The following is a 21,366-nucleotide window of genomic DNA, read 5'->3' on the forward strand; positions in this document are numbered from 1 at the left end:
GAAAATCAAGCAAAGAAATTTAATTGAAACAACTATCGTAATATTTCTCATTATGATTGAACTATTATGATGTCATATTTCAGCTCCCAACTTTTAATGTGATGTCATAACTCATAAACTTCTAATTTCTAATTGAAGTAATATTCATATTATTATTGACTTTTTCTGAAAAAAAATCTTTGTAAGCGTTCAACAACTTGAATAAATAATGAATTTAATTAAACTAACAGGCTTTTTATTAACGGGTAAACTTTTAATTATCTGAGGTCCACTTCCGTCTAATATGACGTCATTTCCTCCTTCGCTTGAACTGTTATGACGTAATAAACAAATTTATTCTTTATTTCAAATGTTTATAAACATATCAAAATTTAATTAAATTGTATTAAAGTAAAAGTATTTTGAGAGGATAAACAGATGTATTAAAAACAAGCGTTTTAGCTTTAAAAATTTGAACTTTTAATTTAGATAAACAGTTGGTTAATATTCAAAACCAAATATACTTAAGTTAGCTGCTTGATATTTTTCTCTTAATACGTATAAATATTTTAGCAATTTATAAATTTATTTTAAAAATATTTTACTAGTAATTAAAATAATAACAACCTGTGCATGATACTTTCGTTTCCTGGGCATACTGTAAAAAATGTTTGTTTATAAACTTGTTTAAATACAAACTAAAATCAAATAACAATTTTAAATAATAAATACTGTGTATTTAAGTTTTATCGCAAAAATTCATTTGTTACCATGAAAAAGTTTCTTAATCTAAACACAACATTATCTTTTTTTAAATACACAACAGACTTACTTAGTTGTGCTTTTTTAAAAAATTTTAAACAACATATTGTTTTTATGTTAAAAATCATGATTATAATTCGGAAATATAGTTACTTTAAAGCAAACTTGTACGTTTTCAAAAGTTAACTAAAATTAAGCTTCTAAAGATTTTGACAAACTGCTACAAATCTTAATTAAACATTAGAACAACTAAAACAACATGTAACTTTTTTACAACAAACAACATCTAGAACACCTTTTGGAAATACTAATGTGTTTACAGCTTTTTATATTGATTTTTAAATCCCACTAGAACACATAACAAGTTTAACTTGAAATTAAACTATTTCAAGGAAGGCTTGTTTAACCATGTACTTATAGATAGGAAGTTTACTTTATAATGTTTATATACAAAAAATACTTTAAGTACAAGTTTAACAAAGTTACAAAAACATTGGCCTAAATTTACTGTTGTTGGTAAATATTTCTAGTTCTATCTGATTTTAAAACGAATATGTTAATGTAAAACTAGAGTAAATACCGTGTACTAAATTAAAAGGGTCTTGTTAAAATAAGTTTTTAACCAAAGTTGTTTCTATTTTAAAAATATTATGTAATAAAATTTTAAAAATTTACCATAAGAAATATTATCATGACATCTATTATCTTCAACTTTCAAATTTGAATAAATCATATCATTTAATCTTTGCTGACCCAAATAATTTACGTCACCTTTCGCATAATGACCCGAATTAAACTCATCGTGACTTACATAATTCTTTTTATCGTGACCTACATACTTGTAATCACCAATGTACTTTTCGTTCGCATATTCTATCTCATTCAATTCCAAATAACTTCTATTATCAATATTTTGTTTTCCAATGGCGAAAGAATTAACTTTATATTTATGAACAGTTCCTTTTGAACTTTGCTCAGAATCAGACATGTTAAAAAGCTCTGCTTTGTTTACTCGAGCGTGAAATTACTAACTTAAAACAAACCAAAGTTTATACGCTTCATTGCTGAATTACCATAGTAACTATTAGCATTTTACCAACTCTGCTCAGAATAGACTAAAGAATTTTGGCGGGAAGTATCGGAATAAGAGCGGGAAAATTCTTTATGCTTGATTGATTTTGTATCGTCATGGATGGGTGATTTTGGGGCGTATAACCTGAGATCAGCAGTTTCAACATAATATGGTTTTTCTACAAAGTCTGATAATTCAGCCAATTGTTTTTCTTTTTCTATTTTCTTACCTGATGATTTATTTACAATGATTTTACAACATTTACACAACAACAAATGTTTGCATGACAATATCCATTTTTTTTTGTTAATCAAAACATAAAACCATCATCTGTACTTACATTTTTTCCAGTAAAAGTAGATAACCATGAAAATGAATACCATAAAAATTGGACCAAAAATTGATGGTAAAATTACTGCTAAAGAAGTGTCTTTTTCTGTAATAAAATAGGTTGTCTGTTTTACAATTTGATATACATCATAAACATACAAGCAGTAAAAATTCTAAATAACCCTAATAACCAACTCTTAAAGTAATTAAAAATATATAAACTTGAAGAATTATATGTTACTTAAGAGTTTATTGGTATAAAAATTTTAGACAAAAATAAACTATATAAAGCTTTTATGCTATAGAATTTTAGCCATCGTAAAACATTTATGTTTAAAAGCTTTCTCATCAACTTAAACAATTAAAGATTTAAGTTGTATGTAAATATACAAAATATTATGTGTGAAAGTTAAGAAACAGCTGGCAAGCTTTTTCCAAGAAAAGTTTGTAAAGAAACAAATGATTAAAAATTTTTCAAAACTGGTTAAGGTGATAGGGGAGGTAAGCCATGTTTTTTACAAGTTGATCTTATAATAGAATTTTTTCTAAGCTAAAAGATGCTTTTTGTTGTTTCAAAAAATTCAAATTATTTTTGAGATATGACCAGTCAAAGTCGGGCCGCATAATAGGTTCCCTATGGGAAGGGAAAACTAAAACAGCGAAAAAGACTGTTTTATTTAAAGTCTATCTAGTATTTTAACAGCTCAATTAGTCTTAACCAAAGTTTCACAAAATCATTTTCATAATCACCCTACAATATGAATATCAATTGGTTTTTTAAATATATATATCGCCTTTTTACTTCGGCTCATCACTGTTTTTGCACACTGATAGCCAAAATGTGATATCACCCACATTGGTATATCCTGAACTAATTAAATATACTATATTTTTGTACACTTTTAAGTATTAAATGTTACAGACCAAGGATTTTTAAATAAAAAAAGTTAAAATACTAGGCTAAATTTGAAACAATTTGAGTAAACTAATTTGCGTTTAATTAAAAAAATTAAAATAACTAACTTGTATTTAATTTGAAATAAGTAGAATAAGAACTTCCAACATTATTGTAAGCTTTACATCTATACACACCTGCATTTAATGGGCTTGCATTCTAAAAAATTATAAAAAAATTAAAGTAATGTAAAACATTATATTAGTATACACAAGTGAGTAACTAAATCAAACAAATAGAAAGGAAGTTATGATAAATTTACAAAGATATCAGGTTTATCAATTTATTTAATTATTGTTTTTAAGTTTTTGTAGATAATGAAGTTTATAAAAACGTAAAAAAAATGAATTAACAAAAATTATTATTCTTATTTTTAATGTCGCTGACATAGACAATCAGTATTCTTTATATATATCAACCGATAAAGTATATATATATATATATATTGTTTTTTAAGTTTTACTAAACAAGAAAAAAAAAACTTATCTTTTTTGCAGGATAAATTTTCAAATTGTTGTTTTGAAAACAAACATAAACAACTTGTAAACTTTTTTTTGTACAAAAAAGTTTTTAGCCGTGAAATTTTAAATTTGTTATTGTTAGAAACAGCTTAAATCTTCAACTCAATTAAAATGATTCAATTCTTTTTTATCTTATTTGTTTGCTGTTTTTTTTTCAGTAGAAAACTTTCTTAAAGTCTGTTAACCATACATAATAACCCCTTCAATAATTTAAAGAATATCAATATATTTCAACAGCTTTTTTCTGTGCTTTTTTAATCTTATACTGTTTAGTGTAAGCTTATTTAATTGAGTGTCTATAACTTATCACTGAAAAAAACTTAAATTTAATGTATATATCTGGTTTTATTTAATTTTATTAAGTCTATATATTATTATAATAAGTATTTATTTTAACTAACTTTATTTTAAGACAGAAATAATACCAAAAGAGTTTTTAGTTCAAACGTTTTAAATAAATAAGCCAAATTTTTTTAAAGCTTCATACAGATTTACTAAAATATCTTACATAACTTAATAAATTAATTTTTGGTAAACCTCTTCAGTTTGAATATGTTGCTAGCTTTACAACTAAAAGTTTTGAACAACAAAAACTGCAATCAAGTGGCAGACATAATAAAAAAAAAACTATTTCTAATTTAATCACATTAAATCCGCTACAGTCTGCAAGTTTAATTAAGAAGGTGTGATTCTTGGCACAAAAATTAAATAAAAAATTACAAAAGTTTCTTAAAAAGTTCGATTTAATTAACTGTTGAAGTTTATTAATAAAATATGAGTCTAGTCTGAACGTAGTAAGTAATTATTTGTTGTTCTGCTGTACAAAAAGAAACATAAATTAAAACGTTAAACTAAAATGTAAGTTTAGTTTTACATTTTAAAAATAAATCTATTTCCACGAGTGTAGTAAAAATAAGTTAAAAGTTAGAAACTACTGGTTGTTTAATAAAAAAACCTTTTGAGGCTTAAAATCAATAACACATATCATGAATTTTTTTTTTATTTTAAGATAAAGTAACTAAAATTAAGTACTATATAAAATTTTTTTTTGTATTTAATAAGTATAAACTTTAGTATATATTATGCATTATATGTTACCAAAACTATGGTACCTTTAGCAGCTTTTAAATAATCATAAACACTAATAAAAAATTGAACATTATTTTGTAACAACTTAGTCATTAAAAAAACATGTAAAAAAATTGTATTAAAGGCAGAAAAGTAATAAAAATAAATACAAGTGCAATACATTTAAAAATACTATAAATTTTACAAAAATTAAATACTTATGCATCAAAGCTTTTAAAAAAAAACACTTTGAAAATTATATATACTATCACAAACATCAAAACCTATTTTCTAATGCATCAAAGCAATTAAAAATACTTAAATACCAAACAAGTAGTATTTAAAAACCATCAAATAAAATACTGCATAATTATAATGCACTTACATGAATTTACTAAGTTTTATCTGCATTTTATACGCACTTATTAAATAAATTCATATTATCCGCACTTTTTAATCAATTAAGTTAAACGCACTTGAATTAATTGAGTGCTTTTTATTATATTAAAACTAAACAATCGAATTTCAACATTTTGACATCTAACACCCAATATATGTCATAAATTGTTGTCAAGTAATTTTTGTAAATTGATAAAAATACATATTTTTTTTAGGAACTTAAAAACATACATTTAAATAAAATTTTAATAACTTCTAGTAATCATTTTTACATAAATTGTACAGAAAACAAATTTTTTTGTTTAAATATCTTAAGATTAAGTTGAAATGAATTTTTTGTAAATATTTTGATCAGACAACTTTATACAAACTAAATAAATAAATAAAATTTAAGCAAAAAACAAAAACAATATAACAAACCTCAAATAATAACTTCCCATTACTTTTAATTTGAATATTTGAATTTGTTAATAAATTTCCTTTTAATACAACATCATCTTTGTACCATTTGTATTGAGGAGATGGATTTGCTGTAAAGATAAATAATATTTATTAAGTTTATGTTTTAATAAAAATTTAATAACTTGATACAAATCAAAACTACATTGCTAAATTAAATGAAAATGTTATTTTACAGTTACCTTATGTTGTAACTATCTTATAAAAACAATTAGAATAATAATTTAGCTGTATACTTTAAACTCAAGTATAAGTTTATTAAGTCAAGTTTGCATTTGGTTAGAAAAACTATTTCACTCAAATACGTAATTTAAATAATTAATATACTGTGTTAGCTTTATTGGTTGTATTGAATTGGTAGCAAATACAATTAATTATACATGACAAACACATTTTAATTTATCTATTGTTTTTTAAAACTAAGCTGTAAAAGGAAATAAATATTGTTTAAATACTTTATATTGCGCATAGTTAAACTTTAAAAAAAATTTGGACAGGAATAAAAAACATTACTGTTTAAAAATACTATATAAGTACCAGCTTAAACAAACAAAAAAACAACAATTTAGGTATAAAACAATAACAAAAGAAATTTTACAAGTTTCTAAAGGTTATACCACTTGAGCTTTTAATATAAAAGCATTTTATACACGTAAATTTTCTACTAATGAAATTTTTACGAGGTATTATTCCCAAGAAAGTTATCAAAATTTGCTTTTGAAAATGCTTTTAAATAAGTTAAATTATAAAATCTTAACTTAAAAATCAACAATTTTTTTTTAACTTACAAAGTATTGTACTTTTTTTTTTTTTTAAATTAACTAAAAGTTTTAATGGTATATCAAATATCAAACAAAACTAAAAACATATTTACAATCCAAGTTTTAAAAACATTCTTAGTGATAAATAGAAGGTACTTATGAAATTATTTCAACTAAAAACAACATATAAACAACAAAAAGTAAAAATTATTTGAGTTTTTATGAAAACTAAAAGTATATTTCAGTATGTATAATTGAGTTTTCAAGACACTAAAATTACTGTGAAAGCTTATTCAAAACTACAAACTAATACAAACTAGAATTAAAGTATAATTGTTAACAAGAGTTTTTAAACAAAAACTCAATTTAGTACTTCTGTATTACAGTAAACAAGTACAAGATTTTACCTAATTTAAAACGTAAATAATCAACCAACTTTTGAATAAAGCGGAATTTAAGGTCAAACGACAAATAATTATAAACAAATAAAAATCTGCTTTTTATGCAAATGCAATGCCGATGGGAATAAATTTACCGAAAATCGATATTTACCGGTTGCATTATTACATCATAATAATACTACTACGTCATAATGTAACCCTGACGTTACAAATGTTCAGCTGATTGAGTTATGGTATATTAAAATTTCTGATATTTTTAATATTTTTTGTACTGATCAAAATGTTTTTGCTTTAAATTTGCTATAAACACCAATCTAAATAATTGTACAACAAACAATTAAATAACATTTTGTATTTTTTTCAAAATACATTTTGTAATAATTTGAAGAAAAAAGTTAGAATTGATTTTATTACTGGATCCACAATTTCTGGTAGAAGTAGTTTTAATAGTAAGTTAAACAATTTAATAAACTCAATTCTTAGATAACTTGTAAATCAAGCGTATTAATTGTTTGATCTGTTTTAAAACTATAAAACTAAATTTAATTTAAAGGGCAAACGTAATAAGGTTCTATTTATGCAGGTTTTTGATTAAGTAACCCAAAAAACATTTTAAATTAGTTTACTTTACCTTTTGTTAGCTAAATAAGTTTTTATTATTTTTACAGATTTTGCTCAAATACCTAGCAATTTATTATCCTTTCAGAAATAATTTCAACCTTAAACTAACAAAATCTAAAGAATACTGTCACATTGAATGACTTAATAAATATTAATTTATAAACAACTCATTTTTTTGTTTACTTTATACATCTTTTAAATAAAATTGTTGTTTAAAAAATCATGCATAGTTTTGTTAATTTTATCAGTAAACGACATAAATACTTATTAATAAGTTCCGTTTAGCATAAACTTTTTCACAGATTATTAATAAAATATTTTAATTTATTATAAATGAAAAAAAATTCGGAAATCAAAGTTGTAATAAAGTTAGCCTTTTCTTTAGAAGCTTACCAAAAATTCTAAATATTTGAATTCCTTATCTTATTTCAAACTATTTGAACTTTAATTTCCCCTTAATAAAATTTTATTAAATAAATTACGGTTTTCATTAAACAACTTAAATGAATTTACCTGAAATAACTTCAACCATAGAAAATTAAGTAGAAACTGGCAAATATATAATCAAATTAAGAGGAAAATGTTCACTAAATCAAATCAAGTTCAAGTCAAATTAAATAAATAATTCAATGAAACAGAAACTTAATTTATTAATGAAGGTTTTCAAGTTTAAAATGAAAATTTATGTAACATAAATTTAAATCAAAAACAAATGAGAATTTATATTATTGTAGAATAATGCTTTAGTACGTTGAACTATAGCTAACTATTATTTGTTTTATGTTTTATACTATTAAAATAGCATACTTTTTACAATATATGGTAATTTAAAGAAGTTTATATATTATCATGAGTTAGCAAATCTCTGCATATTTCAAAACTGTTTTATAACCTATTTAAACTTACTTCAACAAAACCAAAACTTTTATATCGATAAATTTTGATTGATATGAAAACTATGGAAACATTTGATAAGCATGCTACTAAAATCAACAATCAATATAATAGTAATTTTGGAATTTCAAGATGGTAGACATTACATATGTATGAGTTAATGATACTCTAACATCATACGCATATGTCTAACAATAGATAAATTTTCGTTGTTTTTAGACTACAACAATATTTATCATTTTCTTGAGTGATTAATTATACAATATTGAGAAAATTTTAAGGTAAAAATATATTTGTTGGACTTTTTCTGAAATTATTGATTAAATCTGTTTTTAAACTGTGAAAACACGTTGTTCTAAAATTCTAAGGCTTCAACCAAACACAAAATTAAAAAATAAATAAACTTGTTCTAATAAAAAAAAATCGTCCCTATTATGTATTTAACAATTAATTAAGTTGTTGCATTAATTTCTAAGTAACTAAAGTCCATAAATGTTATCACAAACAATAATTATACATAGAATCTTTAAAATAAGATTATATACACACCTAAATAAAAACTAAAGGTTTATTTTATTAGATTTAATTAAAACTTAAATTTTTTTAAGTCCACAAATACAATAACTTGTTGAATTCATTTAAAATAATTGTTTTAAAATAGTCTTAATACTTTATACTTCATTGTTACTTAAAGCTAAACACTTTAATAAATAATGTACATCTGTAAACAATATATAATAATATAATAATAAACATCTATAGGTTAAATATAATAAACAAACATTACCTTCAGCTTGACAAGTAATTTCTTCTTGATAACCTTCAGTAAGATATCTGTTATCAGGATATTTGCATATTGGCTTAGATGGTGCGTCTGTTAGGTTTAAATTTAATAAACTATATTATTGAAACATGTAGCTAAAGTTAACCGTACAATGATATCTAAATATAGGTTAAAATGGGGTATTTGATAAAACTATCTATCATTTAGCTTTATAAAAACCTTAGTAAACTATTTTTTATTCTCATTATTAATGTAAATTTTTGATTTTTACATAGTGATAAATAAGTTTTTAGTTAAAATTAGAAACAATTGCTTAGAAAAAAGTTAATTGAATTATGAACTTTTTTAATCTTTAATACTACAAGGTTATTGGCTAATATTTTATAAGTTTATTGAAACTTTATTATAAATGACAAAGTAAATAAATTACAAATTGTTTAATAAGAAAAAAAAAATCAACTGCTTTTAGTATGTTTTTTTATTTTGTTTCTAAAACCTAGATAAATTTAATTATTTTCCAGTTACGAACACAAACATATGTATCGAAAAAACTCTTAACACGAATAATTAGCAGTTTAAAAACAACAAAATTAATAAAAAATAGATGTTTAATTAATTATTTCAGTGCTTGTAAAAGAAAAATAACATAACTTAACCAATGAATTACAATTAAAAACATTACATAAGATATTGAGAAATAGTTTTCTTGTCATTAGATTATTTGAGCTAATATCTCACTAAAAATTTTCTTTTAGAAAGTATTTTTATTTATATTAATTTTTTTAAATCAGGAAACTAAAATAGTTTTACAAAATATTAATCAACTAGTTGAAAAAACACTTTAAACGAATAAGGTCCATTTAAGCCGGAAAATTATACAATTTAAACTAAGTCAATAAAACTAAGCATGCCTCTTAAAATACTGCATTAGGAAAAGAAATGTCAAACAATAAATTTAAATTAATTCACAAACCACTATACAGTAGAGTAAATAATCAATATATTTGTACAGTTACTTACAAATGAGTTAGTTGTTTCAATTTGGACAGCTTAAATGCAGAAAAAAATCAAACGATGGTTGTTATTTTTTTGAATTTATAGTAAATTAAGCTTTAAATATTCTTCATAATAGAACAACCTTTTAAAAAACAGTAAAATAAATTATATATTATTACATTTGTTTAAAAATTTAACTTCGATCCTTGAAACACTGTTGAAGTATTGCAAAATAAAACTAGAGTAACTCGTAATTAGTGTTGGAAAAGTTTTTGATTGTAATTTTTTAAGTACTTTAGATAAACATGCATCTACAGTTTCTTACTTTAAAAGCATTTGCTTTTTAATACTTAAATAAAGCAAAACTAATATAGTATTGTTAAGAGTCTAAGTTTTGTAATAATATGCGATTGTTACTTTTTTTGTAGAAAACAAAATAAATCGCTATGTTTTTATGTAGAGCAAGTAAGAAATTAATAATTAATATAAATAAAAGATTGAAAACAGGTCGTTTTAAATATTTTATTTGTGTTGGAAACTATTGATTTTTTGTTTGGTTGATAGTGTTCTCATGGCTTTCTGAGCTACACTATGAGATTTATGTAACTAAATATTTATATTAAAAAAAAACTTTAAGTATTTTTTTGAACATTTTGTGCTTTATTTTTAAGGTACTGAAAAAAATAAAAAATAATATAGGCTTATGCATTTGTATTTTACTGATTATTACAAAGCTAAGTAGATTCTTATACAATAAATACATTTATTGTATTTTAAATTAAATGTGTTTTTTTTTTCATATACTGTATCATGAAATGATATGTACCTTAAAGCAGTATTATTGTATAATGAAATAAAACATCATTTTTTTTTCGTTTGTTTATTGTTATTTTATTACATAAAAAACTTTGTTCCAAGTGCTTTTTTATGACTTAGAGACTTTTAAGTACACTTACTAATGTTTACAAACACAAAAGTTTGAACATCATGTTTTGTTTTCAAATAAGTTTTCTGTTTTAAAAAATCACTTTGATAGAAAAATTTTACTACTGTTGGAAAAGTTTAGATAACCAGAAACATTCTCAATGCAGTTGTTTTAGAATTTTAATAAATATATAGGACAAAATAAAACTAATTTTTTAAGTCAAAAAAGTGCTGCTTCAATGACATTAAACGCGTGAAAATTGTAAAAAATTGGAAATAAAAGCAAAAAAAAATTAATAAAAGTGTAACCAATTCGCACAAAATGAGCATAAAAAATAACAAAAGTAAAAAAAAATTTCTGAAAAAAATCATTAAGATTCGTAGAAACCAACAAACAAAATTAATTTGACAAAATTCTATTAGAATTCCATACACTGTGAATTTTTGTGGAATTCGATCATATTTTTTAAATTGTTTATTAAAAAACTTGGACTTTAAAGTGTTCAAAAAAAATTTAATTATATTATAAAATATTTATATTAAAAATTATTCAAATTAATTACAATAGAATTAATTAAAATACTTTAAACTAGTTAAGCACACTAATTTTTGAATTCTTTGGTTCTACATTTGTTTTGAAATTTGTTATGAAAACATCTTTGAGTTTTAATATATTAATAAGAAATTAGGTTTACAGTTTTATTTATAATAAAATAACATTGACATTGTTCCTAATAATTAAAAAAAAAACCTAAAAACATTTTTTCATTACAATCCAATTAAGTTTACTTCAATAGCTTATCTAAGAAGGAATTTTTAGTCTATTGAAAAGAAATTTACAAAACAACATTTATATAGGACTATAAATTCACTTTAAAAATCATAGTACAGTAACCCATTTCGTTATATAAATATCATAACTAAAATTACATATTTTAAACACAAGTTTAAACTTGAAAACAGATAAAATTCAAATTTAATTGTCTTTAATGTAGTAAACTTCAATTAAAAGCTGTATACAGTAACCTCTCGGAACTTTACGCACTCGTGACGTTACGCACTCTCGTTTAGTTACGCATTTCAGAATTCTACAAAATTCAGAAAATAAAAACTTTCATTTTTTTAATATTGCACAAATTAGGTTTAATGTATATTTTTGAATTAAAATATGTTTTTGAATGCTAACACACCTCTCTATATCTTTAGACTTTGTAAATTTATGTTTCTTGACTAATTGATAAACATTTAGTTATACCTCAGTATATCGGAAATTTTGTTAATAATAAGAGATTAAATCAAAATTCTGAAATAAACATGACTGTGGTTAATAATAAAAGTATAATAAAATAATGAGAGTTTAAGCACAAAGAAATAATACAGCAGTCTTGTCCTATATATTAATAAACACCATTTTATAATTGTAAAGAAATGCTTAATTATAAATTGAATTTGCTAAGTAGAAAAGAATATAAATGTCACATAAAAAAAAAGATAGTTTCTACTTATTATTAAAATAGTAAAACTATTTCTACTCGTATTATTATTTTAAAAAAATTCAAATCCTTTTTTTTTAATATATGTATAGTTTTATCTGTTGTTTTCATATTTATAAATTAAGTAAACAAATAGTTAAAAGTGGGAAAGTGCCCAGTCTGCTTTTAACTAGAAGAAATATTAAAAAACAGCCATTATAGTGAGTATATTTGGTACCTCTCGTTTCTTTACGATCTCTCATATCTTTACGCACTTTTTCTGTGGACACAATGTGCGTAAATAAGCGAGAGGTTACTGTACCTCTTAAAATTTAAATTAATTCATAACAATAAAGTTTCAACGACTTTTGACAATATAAGCTTATAAAATCATAAAAAATAAAAACCAACATTATTTGAAGTTCAATGCTATTTAGTTAAAAAAACTATTTTTTCGAAACTTTTTTAGCTGTTATTAAACTAACATTCAAAAACCTTCAAAATAATTTTTAAAAGACAATAAATAATTAATACAGAACACACTTGCATCGGTTGTAAGTACAAATGTATTATAAAAGTCACATTGAACTCTAGTAAAGTTTATTTGTATGCTTTCACAAAAATGGTTTAGGTATTGTTATGTTACTTATATTTATTTATGCTTTTCTTTCTGAAGATTATAAACTAAGATTTTTTAATGTATATATAAACTTACTTATTTATTTGATTACATAAAACTAATAGGTTTATACGACCGTTTCAATATTTATGATATATTATCTCATATACTCATCAGTAAAGCTTAGCAGAAATAATTTTAAAATATAAGTGACTAAAATTAGAAACTTCAGTAACCCAAAATATAAAACTTGGATAGTAAAACTAAGCAACAAAAATTGTAGTAAGTACTTTTAAACTTGAAACTTAATAGCTTTAATTGCAAAATTTCACTTGAATATTTAAAAATACGTTTTCATTTTATGTTACTTGATTAAATAAATTTCATAAAATAAATTTTGAGTTTGTACATATCCAGTATAGAATAAATGTAAATACTTTATCTAAAAATAAAATAACTAATCATATGCAATAGAAGTAACAAAAAAAAAGAAAAAAAGAAAATACAACATGTTTGATATAGAAACTTTGTCTAACATAGATAAACGTTTCTGATAAAACATATTAACTTTTAATAAGTGAAAGTTTTCTAGTCGTTTAAAAGTAATAAAGAATCTTATAAAGGTTAATTTGAAGCTGTTAGTAGTCAAAAGTGATTCATTAAAATTTAAAATTTCAAATTATTAATCAATAATACATTTTTACCATTAAATTTTATGGCTTGTCAGTTTAGAGTTATTTAATGAGGTTCAACTAGAAAATACAATAGTAATAAATACTTACAACACCAGTTTTTAATTTATAGAATTAGTTTTTACGGTCATTAATTAAATAACAAACTAAATAATTATTACTTTAAGCATGCATCAGTGAAAAATTTAATTTTTATTAGTTTCAAAAAGTTAAAATGAATTACTGTCATTTTTAAGTAATACATAGGAATCCTCTAGGTTTTTTTTCTATTTTATAAAAATTTATGACTTTTTATAACACCTTAATTTTTATATATAAATTTTATACACACCTATATACATATGACACCTATTTGGCAGGTGTCATCTAACTAAATTAATTTTGAAAACTATTTCTTGAAAAACAAAATGTTTGAAAACATGCCAACTTTTTATAAATAAACTCAACTATATTGAAACCGGCATTTGCTTTTTTTTATGTTTGAAATAAAAATACAGTTTATCGATTGACAAATGTAGTGAAGATAAACTTTGCAGAATAAATTATTTTAAAGCTTATATCTAAGATATAAAGTCTAAAATTATTTTAAATCTAAACATATAGTAATCTTAATATACTTACAATAAAGCTACAAGTATTATTCGTTTATTAACTTGAGTCTATACTAGTTATACAAGTAAGTTTCAAAACGTATTACAAGATTATTTCTATACAAAAGATGTACTAAGTTTTATGATAAAGTCAATTTAAACAGACTTTTACTGAATATATAATAAAAGGTTACTTTTAAAACTTTATTACCAACTAATCTTGATAGTTACCTAATATAAATATTTATTTGTTAAGTTTCTGACAATTTAGTTTGATATTAGACTAAGCACGGTTTTTTATTGACATATAAATCTAAAATTAAATTTTTAGAATAAAATACTGTAACTTTTTAATAACTTCTCATAACTATAACATCAAAGCGTATTTTGCTTGTAATCTTATGGTGTTGTTCACATAAAATCAATATTAAATTTTTGTTGGAAAATTTTGTTGGAAAACTTTCAACATTTTCTTGTTTTCAAGAAAAGCTTTCAAGTTAAACAGATTATTTTTATACCAAACTTTACATAGCTTTTTAACAACAAGCACTTTAAAATAAGTTAAAGGGTAAGAAAATTCTTTGGAAAACTTAATACAAATAAGTTCAACTCTATAAAATTTAATGTGTAATCCTATGTTGTTTACTAAACATTAATAATAAATTTATAAAGCTCTTGTGAATTTTGTTGGAAAATTTTCAAGATTTTGTTGTTTTAAGAAAATCTTCTATGCTAACGTTTTATTATAAAGTTCAAGGGTAAGACGTTTATTTTGGTCAGATTATTTTTTAGTGTAACTCATTTTGAAACTTGCGGCTTAGATTTTATTTTCTGTTTTATAAACACAATGATAATGACTCGAACAGATGGTAATGTAAATTAAAAAAACTAATTTTTTTTATCCTGGAGAATTATCGGACTTTTAGTTTATTTAAAGGAAACAAAAAATAAATATTAACAATGCACAAAACTAACAACATTTGTCATTTATCTGTGGTATATTTTATATTACTAAGCAGATTTTTTTTCCAGTTTTGTCCAGTTGGACAACAAATTTACATATAATTTCTAATAAATAAAGTATTTTATAAACATTTAACCCAGGCTTTTTTGATTATAAAAAAGTTTAACAAATTTTGTATGTAACTTTGATTGTATTTTTAGTATATTGTATTGATAGTATGACTTGACAAAAACTTGTAAACATTTATATCCGAATATTTGTACACAGCCAATGCTAAGCACCTTTGGAGAAAGTTTAAACCATAAAAATATTAAACAATTTATAAGTTAAAAACTTTTGAAGCGCAAAATTTAAGAATATAGATAATAATACTTGATGTTTTAAAAAAATAACTAACATTGAACATCAAGTTTGTAATAAGCTTCTGGATGGATATCATTATAAGTTCCACTAAATCTCGAGTTTCCACTGATTTCACAATAATAATATCCTGCAAAGTAAATTAAACTATAAGGAGTAATACTTTGTTATAAAAAATTACTTTTAGAAAATTTAAGTATTGTTTACTACAATTAAAGAAAATTACAAAACTATACCCTGTGACCAATGGATTAATTCAAGTTATTACTTAATTGCAACCGAAAATAAAACAATTACTTCAAGTCAATTTAATTGGTAAAATATTACAAATATTTATCTGTAAAAACAGCATTTAATTTTATTAATTGTTTTAAACCTAAAGCCTGACTTCTGAAGGCGTGAACTAAAAAATATTAGTTAACATAAACAAATATATTTTTTTGTTATCAATTAAACATACCAGAGTCATTTCTTGTTGGATTTTGTATAATAAGACTGGATCCCTGTAAATTGTACTTTGTACTTTCTTCCATCCGGGAATTTCCCTTAAATAGAAACTTCACATTATTATTTTCCCGCCTTTTCTTGTATTTCCAAGTTGCCCTGCTAACAGTGAAAGTACAAAATACAAAAAGATCAGTAAATGTTAACAAACAATTTATTGTTAATGTTCATAAATAATTTTATTAATAATGTTAACAAACAATTTATAAATAATATTGACAAATAATTTTATTAATAATGTTGACAAATAAGCTTATTCAGTTTAATTATAATTAAATACTCTAAGGCCATGAGAAATACTTTTAAAAAAATTAATTATTTCTTTAGTCACGTATATCTTTTAAGTTATTTTCAGCTTTTTAAAATAGTAAAAAATAAAAGGTAGGTTAAGAACTAACAAAAAAGAAGAGTAATTTGTTTGAAAAGTTATTTAAGCCCTATGGCTTTGATACTATGGTTACAGAACACAACATAAAATAAATTTTGTTTATGTATTGTTTAACTATGTCTTAAATATTTGGTCTACTTTATAATTAAAGTCAATATAACCAAAAGAATAAAAAAAATTAAAAACAATTTAAAATAATAAAATAAAATTTATCTGAAAACTCTAGATATCGAGTAGAAGAAAAAACTAATTTTTTCATAAACTTGAAGTAAAGAGTTATCCTTTCTACTTTTTTTAGTCATTAAATTAAAAATCTCTCAGCAAACTTATTTTACGTGGACTAAAATTTACAAATGTTCTTTAGTTAAATTAATAAAAATAGTTAAATTTTAAAATGAAAACACAGCATGTACAAAATATAAAACATTCTTATAAAGAACGAATAGCAACGGAAATCAGATTAACAAAATTTTCTGTTGTAAGTTCAAGATTAACCATATGCTGTATTGCATAGTAAAAAGATTTGTGGTGTTTACGTTAATTATACAACCAGATAGAAACATGTCATACATGTTAGCTGTCAGAACATATACCAAAAAGCTTTTAGATGGAAAAATCTTACTATATAAATCGTAGAGTAGCTTGCAAAAGGAAAATGTTACTATATAATGATAAATTGCTAAAATTTTACACATTCGTATTTGTTAACTTTTGTAATTAAAATTTCTTCAATCTTAAAAATGATTATTTAAGCTGTCAAAAAATGTACCAAAATGCTTTTAGTAAAAAAATTTTCCTATTGAAAGATAGTGTTTGATATAGAATCATTTCCTTTTACCTTATTACACTTTTGAGATCATTATTAATCACTTTTTTTTTTGCTAAAAATCTTTAACATTTTGCTGTAAAGAATTTACAGTATACTTTTAATCAAATTTAAATTCATAAAACTAGTAAGATATTAGTTTTTTGTTGCTTATGGCTTCGTTTTTAAATGATTTTTTTTGTTTAATAGCTAAGAAAAAAACATTTCATTATAATAAAAAACTTCTGCTCTCTACTTTACTTAAAAGTAACATACAGTTTGTCATTAATAATAGCATGTATAAAAATGTACAATATATATTTTGAAAATACTTCTTTTAAGACTAGAAGTGCTTAAATGTTTCAAAATTGAAATACAGTTTCTATTTAGTAGATGGTCGTAGTAAATTGTTTAATAAATAAGTTTGATTAACTTTAAAAAGTTTTTGTTAGTTATGTGTTATAAATGAATATGTATCATGTGCAATTAATGTGCAAAATTGTTCAAAAAATTCATTTTTAAATCATAAATAAATTGTCTTGTAAACAAAGTGATTATATCTAAATAAATCTAGCATAGAGAAACACTTAATAACGATATTGACAAAAGTTAGACAACAAAAGTAATAACTCATACTTTTTAATATAGAATCACTTTTTAAAACACATGATGTTATTTAAATTAAAGAATATAGATTGATGTACCACAATATTATAAAGACAGTTAATTACAACTTATTGAAAACAATTTTTTTTTATTAAAATTATTTTAAAATATGTTTTAAATCAATAAAAATAATATTAAGCTAGAATAATGTAGACAAATTGAACCCCAAACTTAAGAAATAAACTATTAAGGTGATTCATCAATTTTAATATAAGTATGTAAGCTACTAGTTTTAAAATAACAAATTTTCGAAATAAATACAATCATTGGACTTTATGTGCTAGAGTGTTTTATGTTTTACATTGAGTACTTTGGTTTCTTATATTACTTATATATTTATCTATAGTTTATCTATTTTAATTTATAACAAATATTAAACGCATAAAAAAAATGCTTTTTTTAGAATACTTTTAAAATATAACCAGAAAAATTTAAAGTCAGCATAGTAACTACTCTTTTAAACAATTATGAGAAAATTAGTTTGAAAGACAATCTATTTTAATGTTAATTGTACAGAATAATCTATTTTTAACATATTCAAAGTAAACATTAACAAAGAACAAAGCTGTATGTAATGATATTTTAAACTGACTTGTTTAAATGTTATAAAAATATATTAAGATTTTAGTCACGAGCAAAAACAAAAACAACAATTTATTGAAGATCAAATTAAATTAACAAAAACAAACGCTAACTTAATATCATAAAAAAATATTTTTATTAACAGAAAATTAATATAGTGTAGGTCATATAAATATTGACAATTACAAATGTGTACTAAATTTCATGAAAACATATTTTATTAACAAAATATATATGTAATGAAGACCATTTATCCTATTAAAAACAAGCATGTAATGAAGGTCATGAAAATATTAAGAAAACAAACGTGTAGTGTAGATCATGGATACTTTTATCTTCAATATTCCAATCTGGCTGGCAAACTAGTTGCACCAAGTGACCTTCTTTTATTATTTTAACCACATGGTGGCGCTGTTCTCCTTCTAACAAAACTTGTAATGAGGTTGTTGTACGTACTGTTTGAAAATAATTAATAAGTGTATTAAAAGAAAAAACGAAATGCTTCTAATAACATTTGTAATGAAGTGATGATACGTACTGTTAGTGTGTGAATTAAGTAGAAATTTTTATCAATTGCAACTAAAATTAAATACAGTTTGGCAGTATTTCTTAAAACTTGTACAGTACTGTAAACATAATAGTGTTGTATCAATACTTTATACTGCTTACAAAATTTGTAAATAAAATTCAAGTTAATGGTAAATTAAATTTTAAAACAAACTATTAATCTTTAATCAAACATTTTTTTATCTTAAACTTAATTTTTTATTTAAACAATAAAACTATAAAACTAATGTGGTTGTGCGTACTGTTAGGTATGTAGAAAACTTTTAATTTTAAAAACCTTTGATTGGTAAAATGTATAAATTATTAACTTCAATATGTACTGTTGAAAGTGAATATATATTAAAATCATTTTGAATTCTATTTTAGATAAGCTTTTTAAACCTGCTTAAAAGATTAATAGTAGACACTTTTAATTTATATTATTTGAAAAGTCTTAAAACATCTAAGTTATTTAACACATGTAAATGTATGTTTTTTTATTTAAAAAGTTTTTGAATCTTTATTATATTTTCTTAAGTAAAACAATCACTTGTAAAGTATTAAATTAAGCTTTTCTCTGATTTTAAATTACAATAAAAAATGCATGAGAGTAACTATTTAAATAAACTTAATTTTATTTAGTAGCTAAACAATATTTCTGTTTAATTAATAATTAGATGTTAAAAAATTTATGCTGTTTTAAATATGAAACATTTTTTAATTAATATATTCTATATTTAATTTTTGATAAAATGATTAATATTAGTATTAGATGTATTAAGTTTTTTTATTAAATAGCTAGACTTAAGTATATTAGCTTAGTTTAATTTTAAGATAAACCTTAAAGATAATATTTACTGCTATAAAATGTCAAACATTTTTTATAAAAATTAGCAATAAAGTATAAAAATATATAAAATAGTTTTTAAAGAATAAAAAATTTTGATCAATTACTATGATAAAACTAGTATTTTATTTTAATTTTCCAATACAAAGACATGGAACATAATTTGTTGTCTTTTAACTTTAAAAAGTTCAATAAAAACCTATCTCATTAGTTTTTTTTAAATCAAATGACTTAGAGTTTTATGATTTTTTTTATTTAAGTAAAAAATAATTGTAAGAAGCAAGTTTTAAATTTGTTTTTACTTTCTATGCCCAACATTATTAAAGAAGAACTTTGTTTTGTATATTTTTAAAAAGTGACTAGCATTTGAAAAATACTGTCTCCTACAATCTTCTAAAAGATTTTCATAGTAGCTGACAAAGTTTGAGAACAAAATAAGAAATTTTAATCTGTGAACAGGGTTGTCAAAGGTTTTTGAAAAATTTTTATAGGTTTCCTAAAGTTCTTCTAGGTTTTTTGATAAACTTTTGATTAACTTTTAGTATAAATTTAAATTTAAAAATTAACTTAAATAGTATTAAAATACTTAAAATACACTGTAAAGCTACTTAAAGTTATTTTTTGGTAGATTTTTTTTATAAATAACTTTTTATTTTAAGAAAATATTTTGCATCAAATCAAAATTTCATTACTTAACAAGCAAAGTTATTTATAATCCCAGGTTCAGGTTTTTTTCAAAACTTCTCAAATTTTAAGCTACTCCTGGTTTTTTCAGAGCTGGCAACACTGGCAGGTTCAATTTTGCATGTGAAATTGTATAAAAACTTGTGAAAAGATTGTATCACAAAACAAAAACTTTTACAAAATTATTACTAGAATATTGTTATTGGTTGAAAGGAACATGCTAATAAAACAAAAAAAAATATATTATTTTTAATCTAGTTTTCCTATTTTTTAATTTTTTGTGATGATGAGATTCTACAAGTATAAAACTAAGCTATATATGCTATTTTACTTTGAGAAGTACTAATTTTGTCCGATGTATGTTGTTAATAAATAGTATGTGTACTACAACTTTAATGAAATGTTATTTATTTGAATATAAACCATAAAATTTTATCAACTTAAAACTAACTATATTTTTATTAATTTAATAATAAGTAAATAGTATTTTGGCCTAGACAGTAAAAAAGTTAGTTAAAAATTATCCAAATTTTAATATTACTTACTTTAAAATTTATGCTTTTTAGATAGAACTGAAAATTATTTTTTACATTTTACTAAAACAATTTTTACTTAAAGTTTTAAAAGTATTATCAACATAGCAAACTTACTTAAAAAATAAAGATGAAAGAAGAAGAAGTAAATTTTTTGCATTTCTTGAAAATAAAAAACTCTTTAAAGT

General features: G+C 22.1%; 1 protein-coding gene across 1 annotated transcript; it reads right to left on the bottom strand.

The window, feature by feature from the left end:
- Window positions 1-1,833: 1,833 nt before the first annotated feature.
- LOC145842073 (uncharacterized) lies at window positions 1,834-21,366 on the bottom strand. The gene is made up of 8 exons (XM_082949451.1): window positions 21,296-21,366; window positions 18,876-19,023; window positions 16,084-16,229; window positions 15,661-15,753; window positions 9,010-9,096; window positions 5,507-5,616; window positions 3,167-3,257; window positions 1,834-2,042 (listed from the first exon to the last, which is right to left on the bottom strand). Exons 1-8 carry the CDS (start codon window positions 21,336-21,338, stop codon window positions 1,834-1,836), a joined length of 927 nt encoding a protein of 308 aa, XP_082805577.1. The 5' UTR covers window positions 21,339-21,366.

The sequence above is a fragment of the Thalia democratica genome, chromosome 1 (assembly GCF_965202585.1).
Source record: "Thalia democratica chromosome 1, ktThaDemo2.hap1.1, whole genome shotgun sequence".
Classification (NCBI taxonomy): domain Eukaryota; kingdom Metazoa; phylum Chordata; class Thaliacea; order Salpida; family Salpidae; genus Thalia; species Thalia democratica.